General features: G+C 41.8%; 1 protein-coding gene across 3 annotated transcripts; it reads right to left on the bottom strand.

The window, feature by feature from the left end:
• Positions 1-3,599: 3,599 nt before the first annotated feature.
• LOC143289768 (uncharacterized) lies at positions 3,600-11,790 on the bottom strand. 3 transcript variants are annotated; one of them, XM_076598879.1, is made up of 11 exons: positions 11,204-11,790; positions 9,246-9,433; positions 8,733-8,858; positions 8,128-8,232; positions 7,674-7,820; positions 7,004-7,150; positions 6,348-6,494; positions 5,663-5,809; positions 5,174-5,383; positions 4,744-4,806; positions 3,600-4,064 (listed from the first exon to the last, which is right to left on the bottom strand). In XM_076598879.1, exons 1-11 carry the CDS (start codon positions 11,689-11,691, stop codon positions 3,613-3,615), a joined length of 2,220 nt encoding a protein of 739 aa, XP_076454994.1. In that variant the 5' UTR covers positions 11,692-11,790; the 3' UTR covers positions 3,600-3,612. The 3 variants fall into 3 exon arrangements, with proteins under 3 accessions (XP_076454994.1, XP_076454996.1, XP_076454995.1); XM_076598881.1 differs by having other exon boundaries at positions 9,246-9,514; positions 11,204-11,314; XM_076598880.1 differs by lacking the exon at positions 7,674-7,820.
• Between the last annotated feature and the right edge of the window lie 1,862 nt (positions 11,791-13,652).

Genomic DNA, 13,652 nt, shown 5'->3' with positions numbered 1-13,652 from the left:
ATCAAAGGATACAGGGCACCAGATACAAGGCACAAGATACATGGCACCAGACACAAGGTACAGGATACAGATCAAAGGATACAGGGCACCAGATACACAGCACAAGATACATGGCACCAGACACAAGGTACAGGATACAGGGCACCAGATACACAGCACAGGATACATGGTACCAGATATAAGGTACAGGATACATGGCACCAGATACACAGCACAAGATACATGGCACCAGATACACAGCACAAGATACATGGCACCAGATATAAGGTACAGGATACATGGCACCAGATACACAGCACAGGATACAGGGCACCAGATTCACAGCACAAGATACATGGCACCAGATACACAGCACAAAATACATGGCACCAGATATAAGGTACAGGATACAGGGCACCAGATACACAGCACAGGATACAGGGCACCAGATTCACAGCACAAGATACATGGCACCAGATACACAGCACAAGATACATGGCACCAGATATAAGGTATAGGATACAGGGCACCAGATACACGGCACAGGATACAGGGCACATGATTCACAGCACAAGATACATGGCACCAGATATAAGGTACAGGATACAGGGCACCAGATACACAGCACAGGATACAGGGCATCAGATATAAAGCACAGAATACAGGGCATCAGATACAGGATACACGGCACCAGATACACAACACAGGATACAAGGCACCAGATACACGGCACAAGATACAGGGCACCAGATACACAGCACAGTATACAGGACAATGGATCCAAAGCATGTGTGTCCGTGGTAAAATACACGGCACAGAATACAGGACAATGGATCCAAAGCATGTGTGTGTCCGTGGTAAACTTTCACAAATTCATTTTCTGTAGAAATACTTTGTCTTCCGGATTAAGCCGTATTTTCGGATCATTAATGGTCTATTTCGTTGTGGCTCCAGATAACAAAAGAAATCATAATCCGGCCATTCCCAGTTGCCGGAAAGTATATTTGTTAGAAGACAGCACGGCAGCGTTTTTCTCGTTTGTCATTAAAAGAAAAGAAATATAAATTATAGACGGGACACATACAGTGACACTAAATACACAATGGAGGTGTTTACCGCGTATGAACATTCTAAAGTGGATAATGAATTAACTAGAATGTAGATGAAATGAAAATTGAATGTACCATTTCAGTTAAGGTCAGCCTGTTGTGGACTGGTTTATGCAGATCTGGAGAAAACAGCTACATGTTGTGGTGTGCCTGAGGCGATGGCAACGTCTCTATTACCACCGAATTAAAAGAATTTCTTTAATAATTGATATATTATAAAGAAAAAAGTTGGGTTTTTTTTTAACACACCAAAAAACAACATGATTTAAAAGGTGTTATCACCACGAATACAATAAATGATACATTGCGCTGAATTTATTTTTATATTCTAAATATTAATGTTGGCCACAAAACATCAGAAGCACCCTAGCGCTCTGAGTAACTCTCCTTGCTTCCGAACTGAAAATGCATGGTTCGATCACGCTAGCATACCTAGCTGCGATACTCAGACTAGAAATGAGTGTGTGGAGGAGGGGGGCAGAGGAGGTGCAAGGTATTGTGTGTGTGTGTGTGTGTGTGTGTGTGTGTTGGAGCTCATGTACGTTTATATGTATTTGACTGTGCTTTCATATCTGTGAAACTGCATGTTTGGTGCATTTCTCTTATGCATGTGTGGGTGTATGTGTGAATGTGTGTCTTCATGTTTTTACATTTATTCGCTTATTTATCACCATTGTTGTCTTATTTATTTATGTTTTATTATTATCATTTTATTAGTATTACTAATATTATTACTACTACCTTTTTCTATATTATATTTATTATTTATTTATTTATGCAAGCTTATCTATTATTTATTCCCCCGTTGTTGTTGTTGTTTTTTTGTGTGTTTTTTTTTTGTGGTTTTTTTCAAGGCCTGACTAAGCGCGTTGGGTTACGCTGATGGTCAGGCATCTGCTTGGCTTGGCAGATGTGGTGTAGCGTATATGGTTTTGTCCGAACGCAGTGACGCCTCCTTGAGCTACTGAAACTGAAACTAGCATACCTTAACTCCCCCGGCCCCCTCCCTCGCCCCCCCCCCCAAACCCCCACCCTCCTCCCTCACCAGCTTATCAATATTTCATTAATATTTAATATAGATAACATCTTTGACGTTTTCTTTTAATCTCTTTGGGTTTTTTTCTCATGATTAATGCGTATCACAAGTGAGTTTTGAAGACATTGCCTCTCTTGTTGGGGTAGAAGCATATGGATATGAAACAGTGCCGGGAGGGAGGGAGGAATTTTCTCAAATCCAGCTGTAGAGTAAACAAGAGATACCTCAAGTGACTACTGGTCAGTATCTGAGATGGCGATCACAGAAACAACTATAAGAGGAAAGTAAATTTTAGAATTTTGTTTCGTGCTATTAATTTTCTTTATTTGTTCTGCCATTATCAGTCTGTACATGCTGCAAACATTTCTAGACAAAAACCACAGTAATACAGTCCAGTCACTTAGAAACACTGTAGTAGGCAGCACTGATGTAGAACCGTTTTCTTTTAAGAAGAACAGGCATGGTAGTGGGTGCCTACATTATTCCCCATACGAAAAACGCAATAATTTAATAGCTGTATTATAAAAAAAAAAAAAAAACTGTTGCATGTCAGGGACGGTGTTTCATGAAGCAGCTAGTGAAGAAGACGTATGTTACTGAGCTTACGTTTGCGTCACATTGCTGGCTCATTCACTATTCCACTTTGAGAATGCTTCCAAACGTAGATAGAGCGAAGACAGTTCGGGCAAAATGTATGTATAAGGACTATGCGCTTATCGGTACACATACATCAATACATCAAATTGATAACGGAGCAACTGGCAACTACTGCATGAATATATAACTACATTTAACGGAAAGAAATGAAAGAACCGAAGAAGAAACAGAAGTAACATGCATTACAAACGAATGAAATATTATGAAATAATACTTCAATTCACACCCATAAAAAGGGGGCACAATATAATATGATGCAGGTGGGGGAGTGGGGGGACCTGGCCAACCGTACACACCAATAGTCAATCGGTATGAACAAAGTGGACATTACACTGTCATCAGGTGGGAAAGGTAATTTTTTTTTTTAAGGTAGTAGGGCAGCGGTGTTGTTTTACTGTTGCTGGGAGTGAGTTCCACAGTGTGGCGCCTGAGTAAACCAAACTGGATTTGAGAAACGGAGAAAGAGAGGGACAGAGAGACAGACAGACAGACAGACTGTGTGTGTATGTGTGTGTATGTGTGTGTGTGTGTGATAGACGGACAGACAGACAGACAGAAACAAAGACACAGAAAGAGAGTGACAGACTGAATGGTTTATTCATTATAGGCCAAGGCCCCCAAATGAAGGAGTATGTAAAAACTTGACTATGCCGTCATTTATTTACAATAATAATATTGGTTTACTGTCTGTAGTGATCATTCATGCATGAAGTGAAGGTCAAAGACAGAGAGAGGGAGAGAGAAAGAGAGAGGTTACCATATTCCCAAAAGAATCAGTACAGAAAAAAAAAATCTTGAAGTGGAATATCCATGACATGTCCTGTCACCAAGCTACACAGAGCAGACAACACATGTCATCACTTTATCGGCCGCGTAGGGTGGGCAGGGGAGACTACCACACTTAGAAGTCACGTGATAAAACGAAACCCCATTATAGTTTGCCCTTCCACCGTAACGGTATTTTCTGTCCTCATCCACACACACGAATTCCGTTCTTCCTTCGCTTTTCCACCACCCAGCCATGATAAAACCCCTGTACTGGGTGGTCCACCCAGATGGACAGGTTCTGGTGGCGGGGATCATGAGGGTTGTGGCCTGAGAAGCTCGGCAGACGGAGCACACGACGTCCTGGTCATCATATCCTTCGATGTCCTCATACTCTGCACCGTGCAGAGGGGTGACGACTTCTGGACGAGTTGAATGGTCCATCTCAGGCGTCATCACCAGACACAGGTAGTTGGAGCCACCCCCGGTGTGATCATACCATGTTCCCCCAGCCACTCCTGTAACCAACATCACATCAGCTGCACTGACGGCACTGTCCCGTTCCTCTTTGTCACTGTGAGCAGACGGTGAAGTGGCAACGGAAACAGATCACTAGTTCCATCACTCTCAGTCACCAATGAAACTTACTCATGCTTTCGTTATCACTTTCATTCACACATACATTCTGTCTCTGTATCTATCAGTCTCTGTCTCTCTCTCTGTTCCTCTGTCTTTCTGTTTCTGTCTCTCGTCCTTATCAATCTTTGTTTTTGTCTCTCTCTCACCCCCCCTCAGCCCCCCCCCTCCCCTCCGCTCTTTCTCTCTGCCTCTGTTTTTTTTGCCTCCTCTGTCTCTCTGTCTCTGTCTCTGTCTCTCTCTGTTCTCTCTCTCTCTCTCTCCTCCATCCCTCCCTGTCACTGGGTCATCAGTCGTTTAGCTATAACGTTTACCGCCTTCATCTCACACTCTGTTTGTGTGTGTGTGTGTGTGTGTGTGTGTGTGTGTGTGTGTGTGTGTGTGCATTTGCGTGTGTGGATGAGAGAGAGAAAGAGAGAGAGAACCTCGGGTTTGTGAAGAGAGAGAGAAGGGGGGGAGGGCTCGGGGGGATGCGGGCGGGGGGAGGGGGGGGGGGTAGGAGTGAGGGGGAAGAAAAAAGAGAGAACGGGGCCTGGTGGTCAAAGTACAAGCACAACTCACCAGAGTACACGAGGGACGTGTTGCTCGGACACTGTCCATGCCCCCATCTGATGAACAAGGAACCTGCAATCACCCAAAAGGTGTTTGGCTATCTCAGCATTAAGCAGAGAATATCCCACTCCATTCATTCTCATTGTGTACAACAGTTTTCTGTATTTCCGGCTTAAAGATGGTGTGTTGTGTACAAGATGGCTGCTTCTGGTTATCTGGAATTCCTAAAGGAAAAGGTGCGTTCAAACCCTATTCCATCAGCTTCTGTTTTATAACGCATATTTTGTTTGTGTAAGCTGTTCTGAAATACGTTTTGTTTGAAAAGTGTTTCACTGTCTTAATTCAAGAAGGCTTTTATCATTTGCATCCCCCCATTCCCCCCCTCCTCTCTCCCCCCATAACCCCCATTCTGTTCACGTCTTCCACAGTACCAACTCACCAGCATCACTGGCCTTCAGGGAGCCGATCTTATTCCGGGTAGTCTTCAGCTGGTTCTGGGTAGTCTGTAGCTGGTTCTGGGTAGTCTGTAGCTGGTCCTGAGTAGTCTGTAGCTGGTGCTGGGAAGTCTCTAGTTTCTCCTGTGTAGTCTGCATTTGGTCCCGGATAGTCTCAAGGCCTGACTGCATGGAGTGTAGTCTGGTTGCTTTAGCTGGAATTATATGTTAGAATGTCGCTGGATAGATATGGATACTTAGATAGATAGATAGATAGATAGATAGATCCTTATACACAAAATGATACATAGAAAGCTGCACAGGTAGATATATAAATATGTAGATACATAAACTTTCTTTCATGTACGAAATTATCAAAAATTCTCTTTGAATGTATCTGACAAGGAGGTTTTTGAATCATGGCAACTTTAATTCCAGACCCTCCCCCCACCCACCTTTTTCTTTGTTTTTATCACGCCTTCTACAGTACTTACCAATGTCACTGGCCTTCAGGGATCCAACCTGACCCTGAATAGTCTGTAGCTGGTCCTGAGTAGTCTGTAGCTGGTCCTGAGTAGTCTGTAGCTTTTCCTGATTAGTCAGAATGGCAGACTCCGTGGAGTTGAGTCTTGCATCCTTAGCTGTAATTATAACATGAAAAAGGCAAATTAAAAACCACATTCTCTATTAATGAGTTTGACTATATATAATGTGTATATTGTAGAATATCGATAGACAGAGAGAAAGATAGACAGATAGATAGATAGATAGATGGACAGACATATCCTTATACATACATATACATGAACAGATGCACAGAATATCGATAGAGAGAGAGAGAGAAAGACAGATGGATGGATCAATGAATAAATATATAGACAGACAAACAGACAGGCAGACAGACAGACAGACAGACAGACAGACAGACAGATAGATAGATAGATAGATAGATAGATAGATAGATAAATCCTTATACACAAACTGATACATAGAAAGCTGCACAGGTAGATATATAAATATGTAGATACATAAACTTTCTTTCATGTACGAAATTATCAAAAATTCTCTTTGAATGTATCTGACAAGGAGGTTTTTGAATCATGGTAACATTAAGTCCAGACCGTCACCCCACCCACCTTTTTCTTTCTTTTTATCACGTCTTCTACAGTACTTACTTACCAATGTCACTGGCCTTCAGGGATCCAACCTGACCCTGAATAGTCTGTAGCTGGTCCTGAGTAGTCTGTAGCTGGTTTTGAGTAGTCTGTAGCTTTTCCTGATTAGTCAGAATGGCAGACTCCGTGGAGTTGAGTCTTGCATCCTTAGCTGTAATTATAACATGAAAAAAGCAATTTCAAACCCCGCTCTCTGTTAATGATTTTGACTATATATAATGTGTATATTGTAGAATATCGATAGACAGAGAGAAAGACAGACAGATAGATAGATAGATAGATAGATGGACAGACATATCCTTATACATACATATACATGAACAGATGCACAGAATATCGAGAGAGAGAGAGAGAGAGAGACAGACAGATGGATGGATGGATCAATGAATAAATATATAGACAGACAGACAGACAGGCAGACAGACAGACAGATAGATAGATATACAGATAAATCCTTATACACAAACTGATACATAGAAAGATGCACAGGCAGATAGATAAATATGTAGATATTTAAACTTTCTTTCATGTACGAAATTATCAAAATTCTCTTTGAATGTATCTGACAAGGAGGTTTTTGAATCATGGCAACATTAAGTCCAGACCCTCCCCCCACCAACCTTTTTCTTTCTTTTTTATCGCGTCTTCTACAGTACTCACCAATGTCACTGGCCTTCAGGGATCCAACCTGACCCTGAATAGTCTGTAGCTTGTTCTGAGTAGTCTGTAGCTGGTTCTGAGTAGTCTGTAGCTGGTCCTGATTAGTCAGAATGGCAGATTCTGTGGAGTTGAGTCTTGCATCCTTAGCTGTAATTATAACATGAAAAAGGCAAATTAAAAACGCCACTCTCTATAAATGAGTTGGAATATATATAATGTGTATATTGTAGAATATCGATAGACAGAGAGAAAGATAGATAGATAGATAGATGGACAGACATATCCTTATACATACATATACATGAACACATGCACAGAATATTGATAGAGAGAAAGACAGATGGATGGATCAATGAATAAATATATAGACAGACAGACAGGCAGATAGACAGACAGACAGACAGACAGACAGACAGACAGACAGATAGATAGATAGAAAGATAGATAGATAGATAAATCATTATACACAAACTGATACATAGAAAGATGCACAGTTAGATATATAAATATGTAGATACATAAACTTTCTTTCATGTACGAAATTGTCAAAATCCTCTTTGAATGTATCTGACAAGGTTTTTGAGGTTTTTGAATCATGGCAACTTTAAATCAAGACCCTCCCCCCACCCACCATTTTCTTTCTTTTTATCACGTCTTCTACAGTACTCACCAATGTCACTGGCCTTCAGGGATCCAACCTGACCCTGTATAGTCTGTAGCTGGTCCTGAGTAGTCTGTAGCTGGTCCTGAGTAGTCTGTAGCTTTTCCTGATTAGTCAGAATGGCAGACTCTGTGGAGTTAAGTCTTGCATCCTTAGCTGTAATTATAACATGAAAAGGCAATTTATAAATCAATTCTCTGCCAACGATTTTGTAATGTTTAATGTGTATGTTGTAGAATGTCAGTAGGTAGATAGGTAGGTAGACTGACAGTTCAGTACATAAACTGATATACAGACAGAATTTTTCTTTAATGTAAAATAGTGTAAAAACCAGTTTCGAAAGTTCCTGACATTGCCTGATGAGAAGATGGTTTTTGAATTATGGCAACTTCAAGTCAAAATCCTCACCCCCACCCACCCTTTTTGTTTTGTTGCCTTAAATTTTACTACAGTACCTACTCACCAACATCGCTGGCCTTCAGGGAGCCGATCTGCTCCTGGGTAGTCTGTAGCTGGTCCTGATTAGTCAGAATGGCAGACTCCATAGAGTTGAGTCTTGCATCCTTAGCTATAATTATAACATGAAAAAGGCAATTTTAAACCCTGCTCTCTATTAATGAGTTTGACTATATACAATGTGTATATTGTAGAATATTGATAGATAGATAGATAGACATATCCTTATACACATATATACATAGACAGATGCACAGAATATCGATAGAGAGAGAGAAAGACAGATAGATGGATCGATGAATAAATATATAGACAGACAGACAGACAGGCAGACAGACAGTCAGACAGACAGACAGACAGACAGACAGATAGATAGATAGATAGATAGATAGATAGATAGATCCTTATACACAAACTGATACACAGAAAGATGCACAGGCAGATAGATAAATATGTAGATACATAAACTTTCTTTCATGTACGAAATTATCAAAATTCTCTTTGAATGTATCTGACAAGGAGGTTTTTGAATCATGGTAACATTAAGTCCAGACCGTCACCCCACCCACCTTTTTCTTTCTTTTTATCACGTCTTCTACAGTACTTACTCACCAATGTCACTGGCCTTCAGGGATCCAACCTGACCCTGCATAGTCTGTAGCTGGTCCTGAGTAGTCTGTAGCTTTTCCTGATTAGTCAGAATGGCAGACTCTGTGGAGTTGAGTCTTGCATCCTTAGCTGTAATTATAACATGAAAAAAGCAATTTCAAACCCCGCTCTCTGTTAATGAGTTTGACTATATATAATGTGTATATTGCAGAATATCGATAGACAGAGAGAAAGACAGAAAGATAGATAGATAGATGGATAGATAGATAGATGGAAAGACATAACCTTATACACACATATACATAGACAGATGCACAGAAAATCGATAGAGAGAAAGACAGATGGATGGATCGATGAATAAATATATAGACAGACAGACAGACAGATAGATAGATAGATAGATAGACAGACAGACAGACAGACAGATAGGTCTCGCTCAAGCTTCAAGTCAAGACCCTCACCCCCACCCACCCTTTTTGTTTTCTTGCCTTAAAGTTTACTACAGTACCTACTCACCAATATCACTGGCCTTCAGGGAGCCAATCTGCTCCTGGGTAGTCTGTAGCTGGTGCCGGGTAGTCTGCAGCTTCTCCTTGGTAGCCTGTAGCTGTTGCTTGGTAGTGTGTAGCTGTTGCTGGGTGCTGTTCAGTTCCGCTTGGAAGTCAGCCATCTGCTGCTTCAAGTCTTCCATCATGGCGCAGTTCCTGTCCAGTGAGAGTTCTTACGTCGCAACATGTCCCTGTGTTCTTTCCTGTCTTCATTCTTGGTTCGTGCAGCTCATAGGACTCAATCAAGAATCACACGCACGAGCGGTAACACAGATACACAGACACAGACATAGTACTTCATTCTCTAGAGCTGTGTATGATGGTGGCAATGATCGTGTTTCCCGGACCGATCAAAATATGAATACGAAATACAGAACCTTTACGCAAGCAGACCGATCCTATGCTTCTAACATAAACAAGAAAAATATTTCAAAGTTTGAAGTCCACGTCTGATGCACTAGACCCTGCTAAGGTTCGAACCATGGACCCATGGACAGATCTGATAGAAGACTGACGCAGTAACCACTCGGCTATCACTCCCATCTGTTCGTCTTCTGGATGTGTGCAGTGGTGTGACTCCCGTGCACACCTGTGTCTACGAGTGGTCCTTTACGTGAATGGCTGATACTGATGGACCTCACTGGGTAGGCAGCCACATTCCGTGTTCAGGGCTTTACAAAGTGATGTGTTTATCTTTACATAGCTAGTCACCAAGATCTGTGTTGCTGGATCTTTAGTGTAGGTGTCTGAAGTCTGTGTGAAGAGGGCTAGGGGGCTATACAACATGTGTGTCGATTTTCTGTGTGAAGAGGGCTAGGGGGCTATACAACATGTGTGTCGATTTTCTGTGTGAGGTGGGCTGGGGGGCTATACAACATGTGTGCTGATTTTCTGTGTGAACAGGGCTAGGGGGCTATACAACATGTGTGCTGATTTTCTGTGTGAACAGGGCTAGGGGGCTATACAACATGTGTGTCGATTTTCTGTGTGAACAGGGCTAGGGGGCTATACAACATGTGTGCTGATTTTCTGTGTGAACAGGGCTAGGGGGCTATACAACATGTGTGTCGATTTTCTGTGTGAACAGGGCTAGGGGGCTATACAACATGTGTGCTGATTTTCTGTGTGAACAGGGCTAGGGGGCTATACAACATGTGTGCTGATTTTCTGTGTGAACAGGGCTATGGGGCTATACAACATGTGTGTCGATTTTCTGTGTGAAGAGGGCTGGGGGGCTATACAACATGTGTGTCGATTTTCTGTGTGAACAGGGCTAGGGGGCTATACAACATGTGTGTCGATTTTCTGTGTGAAGTGGGCTGGGGGGCTATACAGTATGTGTGTCGATTTTCTGTGTGAACAGGGCTAGGGGGCTATACAACATGTGTGCTGATTTTCTGTGTGAACAGGGCTAGGGGGCTATACAACATGTGTGCTGATTTTCTGTGTGAACAGGGCTAGGGGGCTATACAACATGTGTGCTGATTTTCTGTGTGAACAGGGCTAGGGGGCTATACAACATGCTGACCTCAGTCAGTAAACTCTGCACCCCTCACTCACAAACACTGCGGAGAGGTAACCACTGACCTGTGTAGTACTATACTCTAGCCACCTGGTTAAAGGTGATGATTAAGTGTGTCCAGAGCTTTTCCCCTAATATGTTTTTTTTTTCTGTTTTTGTTTTGTTTTGTTTTTGTTTTTTTGTTCTTTGGGGGGAGGTGGGGGCGCGCGGGGGGGGGGGGGGGGGGGGGGTTGTTTAATCGAAAATCTTAAAGGCATTGTTAATGACTCAAAAACTGTGAACATCCAAGTGCATGACTATGTAAGCACTTATGAATGCATGAGAAAGAGACAGAGACAGAGAGAGACAGAGACGGAGAGAGAGACAGAGATAGAGACAGACAGAGAGAACATCAATGTACTCACGGTTGTGTCCATTGCCAGACGTTGTCACGCAGTTTCTCAAAGGCTTTCTTCAGCTCTGTTATCTCTTCGTCCCTCTTTGTCTCTTCTACTGCCAGCTCTTTCTCCAGATGACTTCGTTCTCTGGTCAGTTTCTCTTTCATCCAGGCTTTGTATTCATCCAGCAGTTCCTTCACTCTGTCATCCCCTTCTCTCCATTCTTCCTTCACGTGTTTCAAGCTCTCTTCAATCTGTTCCTTTAGGAGTTTGTCCCCCTCTTTGAGCTGTTCTCTCAGGTTGCTGTTCGCTCGTTCCTTGACGAAAGTATCCCCATGCTTCACGTAGCATTGCAGCATCAGCTGTGCTCCCTCTCGGACTGTTTGACCACTGACGTAGAGAGCAGCAGGATCAGGAGTCAGGGATCTGTCCTCTTGTGGTGAACTGACCACTGGGTCGGCTTTAATGCTGAGGAAGATGGCAAACACAACACAGGACACAACAGTCCACTCCATGGTGGGGTTTCTGCAGAAACGCTCAATGGGTAAAAAGTCTGCACGCTGTTGGGTGTTAACAGTTCCAGCCGTTTTGCTTTCAGTGCTCTGGTGCAACGCTTTTCTGGCTGTGTGACGTGAAACTGCAAGGCGTGCGTGCTCCTCCCTCTTCCTGCTGTTTCGGTACAACACAGATAGGGGTGGTAACCGCGCGTGGAGAGAGAGTTGTGTCTGGTTGTGTGTGCAGCGTTGTGGAGACGTATCGTCAAGGTCATGTGTGTGTGTGTGCGTCAGAGGGAGAGAGAGACAGAGAGAGAGAGGAAGGTGGCAGAATGGTGAAGACGCCCATCTGCAAACTGATAAAGTTTCCATGTGTACGAAAGTGTGTGTACATGAAAAGAACAAGAACATGAACAAAACTGTAATCTCCAGGCCTCTGGCCCCTAGAAAGAGGTCAAAAGTACACAACATGGTGTTCACGCAGCGACAACAAAATGTAAAATACGTACTAATTTAACCTGTAGAACAAAAGTGCTTCTTGTGCATAGTAAATTAATTCTAACTTTCATCATTGTTGTCACAGAATTCCTGTCGTATCTTCAGGGCATTAAATATATAAACGCAGAATTTACGAATACTGTAAACAGAACCATTCTTCAGCAAGTGAACATACGATTGACCTTCAGAGTTCAGATGTTTTTGCCGCACTGAGGTTATTGTAAAGGACACAATTTTTTATAGAATCGTTTTCATCTTCGACCACATTACAACAAATACATGCGTAATTTGATTTAGATTTGAATGTTCTCCTGCATAAATATATCTTTCATTCTTTGCTTAAATAATGACAAAAAAGTTTGCTCACAACCAACGCCTTGTTGCAGCCAGACATGACCAAACCCAAGTCTAAATAAAGTATTTTTTACTAAAGACACCCAGCATTTTTTTCCCCTTTCGTCTAGGTTAAACAACATCAAATATGCCTGTCTGGGTAATCGGTGCACCTTCATATTCAGCAACCTTAAGCAGTACTTGATACACCTTGTTGCACTATTCATATACAGTGGATAACGCCGTATGCAAACTTGTTTGGTACTCTGAGTGGTATGTTCAAAAAACGTTTACATGCAAAGGAATGAACCTTCTCAATATTATCAAGTCTGTTAAGACCCCACATCTCAGAAGCGTACAAAAGAATGGGATGTACCTGAGCATCAAATATTTTGAAAAAACATCCTTTGGAAATATCATTCAGCTTCGTTATATATTTTATACAGTCAATGCATGCATGTTTGCCTTTTGCTGCTAAAATCCCAACACCTTTGTTTATACTCATTTTTGTCGTAAAAACAAACCCTAGATAATTATATTCATTCACTACTTCTAGAGCATTTCCATCGAGATTCCACTTTTCATATCTTCCCAAAGAGCCACCTTTTCGAAAAACCATCACTTTAGTCTTGTCAGTATTTACATTCAAGAAGAGTGTTTTACATGCATTATTCAGACTATTAATTTGATTTTGCATACCAATCGCAGTGTTAGATAGCAGTACAATATCATCCGCGAACAGAAGAATGAACAACTCTAATAAATCAGGCAAAAACTGAATTCCATGAAAACCACTGATTTCAACTGCTGATGCAATTTCGTTAACAAACAACTAAAACAATATAAGGCTTAACATACAACCTTGCCTTAGGCCAACGGGACAATAAAAAAAACAAACTCAGTTAACTTATCTTCAATACGTACGCAAGATGTAACACATTTATACATAGCAATGATAGCATTCATAAATTTCCCCTTTATACCTTTCTGAATCAAACTATCAAACAAAGACTGACGTTCCACAGAGTCAAATGCTTTTCTCAGATCAACAAAACAGGCGTAAAGCTTACCTCCCTTCTTTGATAAAGATTTCTCAATAACCGCGTTCAGAGTTAAAAAAAAAAAATTAGTGTGTGTGTGTGTGTGTGTGT

This window comes from Babylonia areolata, chromosome 14 (assembly GCF_041734735.1).
Source record: "Babylonia areolata isolate BAREFJ2019XMU chromosome 14, ASM4173473v1, whole genome shotgun sequence".
Lineage (NCBI taxonomy): Eukaryota > Metazoa > Mollusca > Gastropoda > Neogastropoda > Buccinidae > Babylonia > Babylonia areolata.
Note: the sequence above shows the minus strand (reverse complement) of the source record. Positions and strands in the feature narration are given on the sequence as shown.

Bases quoted from the DNA above. Each gene is read 5' to 3' on its own strand.
- LOC143289768 (XM_076598879.1), bottom strand. From the start codon at position 11,691: ATGGAGTGGACTGTTGTGTCCTGTGTTGTGTTTGCCATCTTCCTCAGC. The intron at 8,859-9,245 runs GTGAGTAGGTAC...TTATAATTACAG, and splicing joins CCTGAAGGCCAGTGATATTG to CTAAGGATGCAAGACTCAAC. The intron at 8,233-8,732 runs GTGAGTAAGTAC...TTATAATTATAG, and splicing joins CCTGAAGGCCAGTGACATTG to CTAAGGATGCAAGACTCAAC.